The sequence below is a fragment of the Fringilla coelebs genome (genome assembly GCF_963513975.1).
Source record: "Fringilla coelebs genome assembly, chromosome: 2".
NCBI lineage: Eukaryota > Metazoa > Chordata > Aves > Passeriformes > Fringillidae > Fringilla > Fringilla coelebs.
Window position 1 is genome coordinate 68,832,537 of NC_140029.1, and position 14,780 is coordinate 68,847,316.

General features: G+C 37.6%; 1 protein-coding gene across 2 annotated transcripts in view; it reads right to left on the reverse strand.

The window, feature by feature from the left end:
* PDS5B (PDS5 cohesin associated factor B) overlaps positions 1-14,780 on the reverse strand; it is a 99,007-nt gene that overhangs the window by 17,401 nt on the left and 66,826 nt on the right. For both annotated transcript variants that reach the window (XM_084201485.1, XM_084201484.1), the window contains exons 23-25: positions 12,285-12,421; positions 7,636-7,759; positions 1,887-2,091 (exon numbers count right to left, since the gene is read on the reverse strand). In XM_084201485.1, the coding sequence (XP_084057611.1) occupies positions 1,887-2,091; positions 7,636-7,759; positions 12,285-12,421 (466 nt within the window). The remainder of the gene's footprint in view (positions 1-1,886; positions 2,092-7,635; positions 7,760-12,284; positions 12,422-14,780) is intronic.

Consider the following 14,780-nt stretch of genomic DNA (forward strand, 5'->3'; position numbering starts at 1 on the left):
AGACACATCTCTACCCAGATGAAACTAGTAAAAGATACACAATCAAAATAAGTCTCTTCTTGAGTGGCTTCCACTCTGAATAGAATTTAGAGAATTTAAGAGGGCTGTGAATAATTCCTGCCAGCCTATAAAAGGCCAGTGCGGAAGAAAGAGGTGTTTTACTGTCTGGTACCAGTCCTTAGAAAGTTATCCTCAAGTAGGGTAAACAGAAATTTACCATATTTTCAACAAAAGCTGAAATCCCTCCAAAATATCCAACAGATATCCTCCTCACCTGTATGAAGTTTTTGAGACAAAACCTATCACAAAATCACACATTTATAGATTCAGACAAATAGCTGGAATAAACAAAGATGCAGATTTCCAAAAGAGGTACTACCATCATTACCACCCTGAGTTACTGCATGGTCAGCACAGAGAGCGGCAGAGGGAGACACACATTTAGATATTGTGTTGTATCCAGAAATGAGCTTTGGCTGAACTGCTGCAATATGGATATTTTAGGATACAAACAGTTCAAATAATTTATCTGCTGAAACTCAGACTGGTAAATCTGAATGACACTAAGTTAAGATTGTAAACCTCAAAAAAATCCTGCAATCTATATTTAATCCAGATTCCCCATGCATTATAGCATATGTCAAATCAAAGGCATCATACAATTATTTCAGCAAGAAAATAATTTATCACGTGCACTTTGAGGTCCTACTAGATAAAGAAAAGCACACACGCCTAGGTTCCTCTTAATTTCTTCCACAGATTTTTACAGTAACTTTGCAGCATCTGTTTCAAACACATGATAATTCTTATGCTTTCTGTCTACACAATTAAAAAGAGATTTCAACTTTCAAGAGGAATAGTCTTAAAATTGCTTAAAGGTGTTTGTTCAATTTATTTTTTCTTTTTTATATGCTACTGAGTGGGAGAAAAGTACCAATTTTTTCTTTAACTCTAATTAATGATACATTAAGGATTTGTCTGTAGACTTATTCTTTGATCAGAGTCTAATAGGACTGAGAAAGACTGACTGACATAACTAATATAAAGTGATTCATAAACACACAAGGAAGTCAGCATCTGACAGCATCTCTGAGATCAGATTCACAAAACAGGTCTGGTTTAGGCAAAAAGGATGAAAAAATCTCCTTCATTTCACAACAGTCAAACCATCAGTAATCTTTCAAAGAAATAAAACTTTCAAAACCTCTAATTCAAAAATGCTATAGCTCTTCATAAAGGTCTACTTTTTCCTATGACCCTGTACCAGCATTGTAATTGTGTATGTCTGTAGCTTTAAGTGAAAAGGACTGACTTAATAAAAGAAAAATAGCTGACATGAGTCCATAATAACTTCCAAAGCATTCTCACGATCAACCACTGGCACTGAGAAGAAAGAATTGCATCAACTCATCCTGAAGTGCCAACAAATATAGCTCTTTGCAGGAATAACACAAGATGCTACTCAATACAGCAGTGCAAGGACAGTCTATTTAGTACAGCATTTATGTATTAAAGTTACTTATTGTAATTGCTGAAGTATAATTAAACATTGTCACTTCACTTAGAACATTATTAACATTCATTACGTTCAAATAGTACACATAATTGCCTTGGAAAATTACTTCACTTCCAATATATTTAGGCACAAGCATTTGCACAGTTTTTAACAGAACTCAAAGACCTCAGCAGTGCCTGTTAAAAAAAAAATATCAAAATAAAATCTGGACAAAAGAAAACCTGAAAATTTCAGTTTTCATTAGATACCTCCAAATCAAATTTACAGTCATTCTGTGTATAAAAATAGACAACTATCAATGTTTTCAGTCTACTCACATTTATATTTGAACTACACCACTTGTAGCAAAAAGTGACTTCTATTCTCTTACCACTAACTGCTGCATGTTGCTTCAGATATTCCCTTCTGACATTAATGTTCTTCACAAGGCACTGCCTAGCATGAGCTCTTCTCTCTTTCACGGGATCTTTTGCACACAGTGCACAAATAGCCATATATTCTAGTGGCAGCCGTAGTCTAGAAAGGCCTTTGTGAAGTTTCTGAGCAAATATTTGTCTCACTTGGTAACATTCATCCTATTAAAAAAAAAGCAAAACCAAAAAAAGATAACAGTAAACTTTCCTTAAAGCAATATAAACTGTAAAATAAAGCATGGAAGCTCAGGTAAATACGCTAAAACCAATTAGACCTTGAAGCCGCTGAAACATAGGAGTTGCAAGAATTTTTTTAAATGCCAAGTCAGAGTAATTTAATTGAGTTAATCAGCTAAAGTTTCCTTTAAGCTCAGAAGAAGAGATAAAGTTCAAAAATTGTGCAGGAAGATAACACACTCAGGACTCAAGGCCTAATTTAGCATAGTACCCAGACATGGAGTTACTGGAATTGTTCGCAGTTGGGTCACTTGCTTTGCAAAGCCAATGTCAAAGATCTGCACAAAAAACATTTTAGCCACCAGTAACCACCACCACCATGTCAATTTTGCTACTATGATTTCACACATTTTCATCAAGACATTAATATTAAAAACTGAATAAAATTCAACAGAATTGACAGATAAGGTAAAACACTAAAGAGAGTACCAAGCATTTCCATTATACCGTGGAAACCTATGCACTACAATTGACCATGGAAGAGAATTATCTCTGTTTAACAGCTGCCAAACAACACAAAGTAAAACAATATGAAGGCAGCAAATGTAGTTCTACAGCTTATTAAGCAATGTGTTCCCAGAAAAGGCATGAAGCTTAAATTTTTTTTGTATGAAAATAACCAACATACCATTTAAGACATGACAAACCATTTCCCAACACAGCACAAGGAAGCTTAACAGAAACACAAGTTGAAAAGACTTTGAAGAAAACATACAAAAAGTTTAAGGTAAACAAGGTCACCAAAATAGCTTGGCACATTTAACCTGCCAAAAAAAGGTCAAGAGGAAAGATTTATCTCTAAATATAAAGAAAAAAATGTTAACAGGAGTAAGCAGCTATTTTAGTCAAATAGCAGCTTTGAAGTCAGAAAGGATGGAAGAGGGTTTCCAGTTATCACTCAAGTGGAAGTGCAGAGCCAAAACCTAGCCACTGGAAACACTGGCTCTGCTAAATTGGCAAATGGCATCTAAAGAGATCACATATTAAATAAAACAATCTTCCCTCTACCTCCACCAAAAATGAAATTGAGAAGAAACTTTTTTCAATCATGCTCTGCTTACTCCCTTCTGTGCTTCAAACAATATTCCCCCTCTGTGGACTGAAACCCTGAAACACCTGCTGCAGCCAGAGTTGAAGTAACCCAAGCCCACAAACCCAAACCATGAGATCTCCTCATCATCTCTTGCCTCCTTACAGCAAATCCACCCCACAGGAGGCTAAGATAGAGCCCTCTTTTCCCTCCCCAGTATCACCTAAGTCTAAAGCCTTTAGGAAGCTCAGAAGTGACAGATCAGCAGGGAAATCTTTGTCTCAGAGGACAACGGAGGTACGGTTGGTTGCTCCTGATGGTATTGTGGGGCCAATTGGAATGACTATAACTTCTTTATCTTTTAATATTGGGAATAATCTTAAATTTGATTCAGTTACACTAGCTCACTAAGAAGGAGACAAAACTTAACCAAGGTATGCTATTTTTAACAGCATACACAAAATCCATAAATTAATCCGATTTTATATATCTACACCTCTGAATTTAATGCAAATTCATCAGAAGTTCACCATTGTAAAGCATTAAAAAATACGTAATTGCAAAACATCATGTAGCACTCAGACACAGCTCTGATTCATCAATTACAATACCCTGAGTTAACCAAGAAAATTGAAAAAGCTTTGGGATTGTTTTAAACAAATGAAACTTATGCAAACTACAAAACTTATTCTAAATACAATTAAATTGTATTTTCAACAGCAAAGCTTATCAGATCTTAAATCTGATCTTAAATCTTGTTAAACAGAACTATCCTCAGTTACTTTTCACTCTCAATATGAAGCTCTGTTGACATCAAAATTTGTTCTGGAGATCACAGAAGTCAGCTGCTGGTAAGCTCATAAGATTGGCCAAACACATATGCAACTTATTTTACAATTACTAGAACGACATGCATTTCATCATAATAATGTCCCTGTTTACCAGTGCCACTTTCACACGGCAATCAGTGACTAAATTTAATTATGTGTTCTGTACTCCAGTCATTACACATTACAAAACAGCAGCATCAGAGGGAAAAAAAAAAGTGCCAGCACAGACCCTCAGCAGAACCTGTGCAACCATCACAGCCCTTAAAAAGGAAGATTTTTCCTGCTCTTTATTCTGTTTTCTGATCTGCCAACTTAGAGAATCTTTACTATGAATTAAATAACACAAAACTAGAGTTAGCCTTGATGTGGCCTGATTTGTGGCTAGACTTGGAAGTGTTAATAATAAAAAAAACTTTCAGAGTATTCAGTATCTATCATCAAGAAATGGATTCTAATACTAACCACTCTAAGCCTTAACATATATGTATGCATATGTGCACAGGCCAAATGTCAAAAAAAATAAAAATCAGTACCTCTTTTAACTGGAAAAAATCATTAAAGCCATTATAATTACTCTGCATCTGAGAAAGTGAGAGAGAAAGTTGGAGAAGGCCTGAAAAACATCTAGAAAAGTTATTTGTAAGTATTCAAAATCCATTAGGAGCTGCAGTGAAATGAAAGGCAGAATTCCTGACCTGACAGAACTTACAATCTAAATTCTGGAAAGCAACTTACAAAAGCCACGAAAGGTAAAGTATCAATAAATTAAGAAAGAAAAGTGACACAAATGATACTACAAAGGAACAGATTCTCCTGGAAGCAATGACAAAGCATATGGATATCCACAGGGAGGGGATTACAGACACCCAACATGGCTTTACAAAGGACAAATCATGCCTGACTGGTCTAACCTTTTACAATGAAGTGAATGTGCAAATGGATAAGGGATGAGCAATTGATGTCACCCACCTGGATTTCTATAAGGGCTTTGACACATTTATATGCAATATTGTTGTCTCTAAATTGGAGCAATATGAGTTTCAGTGATGGACTACTCAACTGATAAGAAATTGGCTGGATGGCCATGTCCAAAGGATTGCAGTGAAAGAAAAAAAATCAATGTCCAAATGGAGATCAGTAACAACTGGTGCACTCAGGGGGGAATACTGGGACTGGGATTGTTCATCTTTGTTAATTATATAGATAGGAGGGCTGAGAACATCCCTCAGCAAGCCTGTGGGTAGCACCAAGCCAAGTAGTGCAGTTGATACACTGGAGGGAAGGGCTGCCATCCCGAGGAACCTTGACAGGATTAACGATGGGCCCGGGGGAACATCAGGAGGTTCGAGAGTCCCAAGTGCAAGGTCCTGCACCTGGCTCCAGGCAATTCTCAGTATCCATACAAGCTAAGGGATGAAGGGATTGAGAGGACTGGGGTCACTTGTGGATGAAAAACTGGAGATGAGCTCACAGCCCAGAAAGCCAACCACGACCTGGGCTGCATCATAAGGAGAGTGGCCAGCAAGGTCAAAAAGGGGATTCTCGACATCTACTCTGCTCTCATGGGACCCCCATCTGGAGTGATGTGTCCTGCTCTGGAGCAATGGTTTTTAACTGAAGGAGGTGAGGTTTAGATTGGACATATGGAAAAGACTGTTTTTTTACAGTGAGGTGGTAGGACACTGGAACAGGTTGCCCAGAAAACTTGTGGGCACCCCATCATTGGAGATGTTCAGAGCCAGGTTGGATGGGGCTTTGAGCAACCTGTTCTAGTGGAATGTGTCCCTGACCACAGCAAGAGAGTTTAATGGGATGATCTTTATGGGTTCATTCCAGTCCAAAGCATGCTGTAATACTACAATAAAATGTGATACTAACTGGTTTATAAATCTTGAGAACGCTATCCATGTTCTAATTTTAATTTTATCTCTCAAAATTCCCTTTTGAAAATTCAGGGAAGGTAAGCATTAGACACAAAAAAGGTGACAACACATCTGTTAGAATATCCACAAACAGTTAAGACTGTTATAGCTGGAAAATAAGTGATAGAAGTGAGAGATGGAGGAGGGCAAAGGGCCTGCACTTTAACATACTGAAAAAAATATCAAAACAATGAGGTAAAATTCCAATAGGAGCTACAAGGGTAACATTTGCAATAAAGATTTGCCACAGGAGGGAAATGACTGAAGGAATGAACAGATTTTCATCAGTGGGTTCACAAGAAAACAGAACATGCAAACACTACATTGGCAAGGCTAGTCTGGGATGACATTATCCAGCTTGAGTATCCTTTCCGGAGCTGAGACAGAACTTATTTGCCATTACAGTCAATGCCTATTTCTGTCTCAACTAATTTTGTTCTGAACTGTAAAAATCTTTATAACTCATTTTGAGACAAGACTAACATTTCTGTTCAGTTTTGGAATAGGAAAGCTGAAAAGTATCAGACTTTGCTTTGGGTGTAAAGACCTTCAGTCATTACCACTGAATTCCTGCTGTAGTTTTGCTGGATTTCATCTGCATAAGTAGTTTAAAGCTTTGTTCCATTTCCCTTGTTTTTCATAGCATTTGGGAACTGGGCTCCTTTTCATAGGAACACAGAAGCTTAAAATGCACATAAACATAGTTAAAACAACATACAAGTCTAATAGGGACTGTCTTACTCGGGTAAAGAAATTATTTTTCTAGCTTAACAGTAACCAACTTCAAGCAACTTTAGAAACTAAAAAAGATACTCTGTACGAAAGTAAACAATATCCACACAGGAGCCATACTCCATATTTTCTAACATTATATGCCAATTTAAAGTCTTCTGACATTTAAAATGGGTTGCAGTTTTTAAAGCTTTAGCTGGACACAGGAATTAAGATCTAAAATGGCATATCATTATTGCTGCAGATATCTTCTGGACAGGATTCCTTGCAGAGGATTTCTTGACTTCTGGAAAGCCAGGAGAATACCAACAGCTACACAAATAACACCAACAGTGTTCCTTCATGACCACCTTAAGTTGAGGTATGAATCAATTTCTGTACAATTTGCTATGCCTACAAGCCAGAAATAGAGAGGGTCCCTACATCTCTACTTAAAATTTAAGAGTTATTTCCTTACTATGGGCTTGCAGGCAGAAGTTAAGGATGAAAATTACAGTATCTGCTAAGGAGTATCTCCCTATTTCTTCTAATATTTGAAGGATGCTAATTATTTTTGCCAACCTCTGCATTCCAAATATATTCTACCCAAGTATTGAGAAACCAAGGTCATTGTTTTCACCACAGTTCAATATACTTTACATCGTCTCATTTTAACTTCTAGTAATGTTATAATGCAGCTGGGATATTACTTAAATACATACTGCATATCTTAGTTTATCAGTATTCTAACATTTGACTACTTAAGTCAGTATTTCCCCAATGGACAGCCCAGTACTACAGATCTAATTCTCATCCACAATGGGTTTTCAGAATTATGAAATGGAGAAATAATTTCATGCCAAGGCTGAGTATTTTGCATGAAACCAGATTTGCAGAAATAAATGTAACATACAGAACAAACAACTATATACTCATACATCTGCTGATAACCCACAACTCCAACACATTTCCTTACATTTATGGCTAGTGCACACAGCTGGTATTGTTCTAAGGTGATGATTTCGTGGTAACAAGGTTCTTGTGCCAACTTCACAATAGCATTCCCTGCAGCCAGCCTCAAGCGAGACATGTCAGGTTTACTGAAAAACAAGCACACGGATTGTGACGGTTAATTAGTAAAAAAGATTATGTAATTATCTGATTTAACTAAATCTAATAAAGTTTGCATCACTGAAAAACAAGTACTTCAAAGGAAAGAAGTTTCTATGAACTTAGCCACCCCTATGCTAGCAGAAGCAATTTCAAACCAGAAGTAATTTTCATGGCAGCACATTTTACAGCCTATTCCCACTTACCATTACCTAGTCCCAACCTGACAATTAAAATTTTCCATCAAATTTCCTGAAAGTTCTACATGGGTGTGAAAAAATTCTAGCTTTGCATTGAGTGAGGACAGTCCATACTGCCCCTCAGAGACCACATCTAGCAGTAAGATACTTCTGTTCAGCTTGTTGGTCCCCCTTCAGCAGCAGAGTCCTGCCAAAGAAGTAGCCAGCCCATTTCTAGTCCCCAGAGTTGCCAAACTTTTCTAGCTCAAAATTCATGCTTCAGGCCAACATAAATTAATACATGACCAAGTGAATTTTACATGAGTGTAATACATGACTAAGTGAATTTTATTTTAAGACAATAGCAAAATGTCTTCTGAATGCAACCATTGAAAATGTTGTATATCAGATGTGTGGCAAATTTTCTACAGCACAGAACTGTGACATTCTAAACTCCAAAAGGTTTTTAATAATTTTTCTCTTGGTGAGCATTAGTTTAAGAAAAAATGCAGATGGTATTTAAAGAAAATCTCAATTCAAGTTCATATCTAATATCACTACTTTCAGCAACTGCTAGCATCCTCTGATACTGAAAGAGTCTTATTTTATGCTTAGTATAGACTAAAATCAAAATCCTACTATAAAGACGTGCAAGATTAAACCTAGCTGTTCTACCTAACCATAAACAGAAATTTTGCATAATCTTGAATTTTGCAGGACTGTTTATGACTTATAAAATTGAAAAGAAAGACTTGGAAAGGACAGTTGAGATACTGCTTATTGATAAAATTTGATATTAAAAAAAATACAAGACTGGTGAATTTAACCTACACATGATAGCATCTCAAAGAAATCAGCTGTTGATTTAAAAGCAATTCAAGAAAGTCATCAATACTACTACTCCAAAGTGTGAAGGATGAACAAGAGAAGGGATTTTTTTGTCCAAATGGGACCTTGCCTTCACCTGACACTCCAGGCTGAACAATGCTTTGAAGTTAAAAAAAAATAAATTTCCTTACAGTGTCATTGAAGGGTAGAGTTGTGTAGATTTCAAGAGGCATAAGGGCAGAGTCACTTTTAGGGCTGATGTGAGCAATAACACCAGGAAGATTACAACATGACTGATGGCCTCAGCAGCATCAAAGGCTCCTGAGCCCTGCCACTTTTGCTTAATTCAATTATGCTTAGCAAATTCTTAAACGTTGTTTAAAAGACAAGTGTAAGCCATGAACACTAAAATTTGACTCAGAATGACCTATCAAGTACAGTCTAAAAGGTTATGTTCTGTACTGAATGGACAGTTTTACTCTTTTCAAAGCCTACTCCAAGTCAGAAGGATCAGTATCAGGTTTGCACAGAAGGGACACAGTAAGCATTGCCAGAAAGAAGATATCCTTATTGCACTCAATGGGTGAAGAACAAAGGTCAGGAAGTGTCAGCAAGTTCCATGCAGAACTAACAGGCCTGAAACATCATCTCCTCTGCTCCAGGTTTTGAGACTAATTGTTAATGTAGGCAGTATAGCTCACACAGAGACAATGGACTGGCCCTTCTACCAGTTTGGAGCTTTCTTGAAAAGCAGTACTGAGAATCACAAAATAATTATTACATGTCCTGTAAACAGGGCTCTTACCTCATTCAGCAGTAGGTGCACATTTTCCCTAGTCTTCCTTTTGTTGCTTATTAACTTAGAGAAGCACTTCTGATTGCCTTTGTCACTTCTCACTAGATTTTATCCCAGTTGGGATTTGGCTTTCCTGTCTGTATCTCAGATGGTATTTGGTTTTCCTGTCTGTATCTCAGATGGTATCTATATTCCTGCCAGATTACCCATCTCTACTTCCTCCTTCTGTTTACCTCACACCATGGAATAGTTGGGGCCAGAAGGGATTGTTAAAGCTCATCTAGTCCAACCCCCTGCAATGAGCAGTACTTAGAGGCCTGTCCAATGTGACCTTGAATATTTCTAGGGATGGGGCAGCTATTACCTCCCTGAGCATCCTGTTCCAGTGTTTCATCATCCTCACCACAAAAAAAAAAAAAAAAAATTTCTTTCTTTAGCTACAGACTCCCTTTAAATACTGACAGGTCACAATAAGATCTCCCCAACCCTTCTCTTCTCCAGGCTCAACAACTCCAAATCACTCAGCCTTTCCTCATAAAAGTGCTCCAGCCCTCTTGATTGTTTTTGAGACCCTTGTCTGAACATGCTCCACCAGGTCCATGTGTTTCCTGTGCTGAGAACCCCAGAGCTGGATGCAGTACTTTGTGTAGGTTCTCCCCCTCAGAGTGAGCTAAAGAGACAGAATCAAATCCCTTGACCTGCTAGCCACACTTGTTTTGATGCAGCCCAGGATACAGCTGACTTCCTGGGATGTAAGCACACATTATTGGCTCATGTCCACCCTTTCATCCACCAGTGTCCCCAAGTACTACTCTGCAGGGCTACTCTCAATCCCTCTTTTTGTGTTTGAATTTTGCCAGGAGCAGCTTGCTCATACAGGTACAGTTTGCTCAAGTATCCATCTGCTTTTCTGTTGTGATTACTCTTGAGTACTGAGGAGGGATTTTTAAATACTAGGTAACTACCTTTCTTAGGCCCCTCTTACCCCCAGGCCTTATCCAATGGGACCCTACAAGCACATTCTTGTAGAGACCCAAGACTGTTCTCCTGAAGTCCAGTCCAATCTTGCCTTCTACCCCCTTCTTGCCCTCAGGATTTTGAACTTCACCATTTTAGGGTCATTATAGCCAAGGCTGCCTTCAACCTTCACATTCCCAGTAAGCCCCACCTTTTTGGCATGTATGAGGTCCAGCAGAGAGCCTCTCCTCATTAGGTCTTCTGCCAGTTGTGTCAAAAAGTGGTCATCAATGCTGCCCTGGATCGTTATGCACTGCTGTGTTGCTCTTGCAGCAGATATCAGAGAGGCTGAATTTCCCCACGAGGGCCAAAGACTGCATACATTAAGTTGTTTTCAGTCTCAACTACTTCTTCCTGGTCAGGGGTCCCACAGCAGATACTGACCATGACGTTATCCAGAGCAATCTGCTCTTCAGTCTTAACACATAAGCTCTCCATTGGCTCATCATCCATCCCCAGGCAGAGCTCCAAGCTCTGGGGTGGAAGAGTTACCTCCACAGCAACATCACATGTCACTGCAGCTTTCTCTCTACCCTGAAATGATCCCTCCCTAGCCCTCCATTAACTTGATTTAAAAATGGAGAACTGATCACATCATTATATAAAGTTTCTACTTTATATAATTACTTTATGAGTAGGAAAGGAGTGGGAAAATTAAATTTCTGAAACAAGCACAGTAAGGAATCATCATTCCAAACATGAAAACACACAGGGTCTACAGAACTGATCTATTCACTAACTACTGCATAAGCCAACCACGTGCTCCAAGTAGTCATGCTGGAAAGCTAAATTACTGCCACTCAACTCCCTGGCAGCTGCCATGAATGGTGACATTACAGAACTTAAAAACAATTGTTTACAAAGAACTTTAGGACAGATTACACAGTTGCTACAAATATAATATACTAGACAGCTCTCAGGTTTATAATTTTGCACATACAATATGGTTCTATCTGCATAACTACTGTATAACATTAACTCTACCTGAAAATCAGAACCTTTTTAAATATACTGGCACAATCTACCCATGCCCTTAACAGCTTATGTAGACATAAATTTTCAATGTTTAGCAAGTAATAGCGACTGACAACTTGTCGCTTTTCCTACCACAGAGGATTAAGAAGATACCCAGAAAAACAAGTTGTCTAACAGTCACCTAAAAGGTAAATTATTTATTGAGACTTAATCCTGTTTACACATTTCCTTCTTACTTTCACTTTTAGAAACCTCAAGATAGATTAGCCTGCCTCCAAGCAGAAGTGGCTTGTGTACTAAGTATTTCCACCTAGTTTATACAACACACTATTATTCTTTATTAGAAAGCCCACCTATTGGCATTTGGCATACACAGAAATTGGTACAGCAGGAACAGCAAGCTGCATAAAAAATTAAAACCAATTTTCAGTGGGAAGGAGGAAGTTGTACAGTTTATTCCTGCAATATGAGTAATGGCCTGTTGAAGGGATAAATAAAAGCAAGAACATAAAACCTAAAATTCAGCTGTGTGTACAGTGTTACAAAACCTGAGACTCAGCAAACTTATGTAGGAACCAGCCAAGCTTACTATCACATCTTATGAAATAAAATGTATAAATTGTTAAGCAGTCTAGCAGAGTAGTTTACACACTATTTCAATTAAAACTCTCCCCTCACTCCATCATCACAGACACAAAAACATTACCATCTGGTGCATACCTTATTTTCCCCTGCTCTGTTAAGTCTCCATCACTGTGTAATATTGTTGTTAGCAATCTCAGAGTAGAAGTACCTGACTTGCTGTGGTTGTTCTTCATTCCTAGCAACCACCGAACCATCATCTTGATGGCCTGAATCTGAAAAAAAAAAAAAATTGATACCAAAAAGTCAAATCATATTATAAGCCTCATTTTTAAAATAATCTTTATCTTAATTTAATCACATGATATTTTTTCCCAAGTGCTTTTTGCTGGTACAAACATAAGTCTGTCAGGACTGCAAAGCGTCATTTAACTCCTGAAAGATAACCAGACATATTCTCACTAGACAGCAACTTTTCACTGAAAGTCTCAAGTATGTATTACAGCAAATAAAAATTATACATTTAGTTAAAGTTTGAGCTGCTTCTTCTATAAGCAATCACATATTTTGCCCTTTGAAAACATTTTCTTAATTGAGCTTACATCCATTAAATACTGTGAAATAGGCTTAACAGTTAGTTTATACTTACTAAAAAAATGTTACTGGATCAGAAACCAGAACACATTTTCATCTTTATATATTCTTAGAATTCAGAGAATATTCTGCATCGGAAGGGACCCACAAGAATCAACAAGTCCAGTGAATGACCCACATGGCGACTGAACCCATGGCCTTGGCGTTGAATTCCTGTGCCCTATATATTCTCTATTTATCTACATCATATTTGAGTTTCAATTTAAGACATGTACTTGAAAAAACACCTAATAGACATCTTGACTGTTAGTAAGTTATGATAACTTACCCTGGTGAAGAATACTTTTTTCACAACTATTTAAAGAAAAGCTTTAAAGTCAGGGAGGGATAACTTGGTTTTGCCAATAGAAATATCAAATGTTTTGAAGCAAGCTTCTGTCAGTATGCAGAATCCAGCAACTATCATGAAACACTGAATAATTTCACATTTCTTTAGTGAAAATAAAACATTAATTTGGAGATTAAGTTTGTTTTATTATTTGAATCCCTTTATCCTTTCATTTTCCTTTCACATGACAGCAGAGACAATAAAGAAAACAAAACAGAGTATCTTCTTATAGGAAAATGAAAATGGTCATCTAAATCACATAGATAGCCTTTGGGGAAAAAAAGGAAACAAAAAAAAAAAAAAAAACCAAAACAAAACCAAAATGCTGAACTCTGAAGATCAAAACCCAAAAGCTTTAGAAAACTTACACTTTTCGTACATAGTAACTTCAAATATTCCCATTAGTGGGAAAAGCAATTCTAGTAACTTTTATATAAAACTTCACAATATCAACAAATTAAATTTATCATAGCATAATTGATCTACTCCTTGCAACGAACTGACCAAAATGGTCACATGAGATCTCTAAGACTATCCCTTCTATGTGAGTTTAGTTTTTAGGACTGTAGTCCACTTGCCCCACCTTACTGGGTAACACCAGTGAGCTGTAGGATGTCTATCACTCCAGAACTCAAAATGCAAATGGAGTCTGAAGAGCAGAATTTGTCTTTCCCTCACTTTCAAAGGGTCTTCCATTGGAACAGCTCTAAGTATCCACCAGAAGATTTTAATAGCATCAAACCCAATATAATAATCGTTAATATAACAATAATGGCATAATATCTTTTCACAGCTCACAAATTCAGTTTCTTCATGTCATAACCAGGACCTGTAACTGTTAGTGCCCGCCATTTGTTGGGAGGATGGAAATATGACAGCTTTCCTTAGTCTTCAAATAAATGACACATTCAGCCAGGGAACAGATACAGGCTACCTTGTCCCCTGACCAATTTCAATTTCAATCTTTGCTTCTAGCAATTCCCACCATAATTGGGTTTTTCCCCAGTTTTACTCAAACCTATTCTAGTCTTCCTTCCATGCAGTCAAGTCCTACTCCCGCCTCCTTCAGAATTTTTGTCTGACCCCACTATTCCCTTATTTCTTTTCAGGTGTTAATGATGGTATAGTGACATTCCAGCAACCATTCAGAATTAAGCCTTCCTATGAGATTAGAACAGGGCATGAGAATTCCCCCAGTCACTACTACAGATAGTGACTTAGTTAAACATGACATGAGTTTGGACTGCTGTCATGTTGTAAATTCTCCCTTTGCAACCAAATTGGGTAGATATTAAAGGATAATTCCAGTTGGAAGGAGTTTAGGACGTTTCCAGTTAAATCCCCTGCTTAAAGGAAGGTCACCTATGAAATCACACCACATTGGTCTCAGTTTTACGCACTGTGGTGTCAAAAGCCCTACAAGAATGAAGACTGCACAGGCTCTCTTCGCAACCTGCAACTTCTTACTACCTGTTGGATTGCCTGACTGTTCTCAGGCCTTTCCTTATATTCAGTCTGAAGCTCTTGTTTCAATTCGTGTTCCACGAGCCTAGAATTCTCCTCAGAGATGAAAAATTATTTTACACAACATGATAAGATAAGAAAGTGAAAATGAGACAGAGCCATATCAAACACAACACTGTCTCCCTACT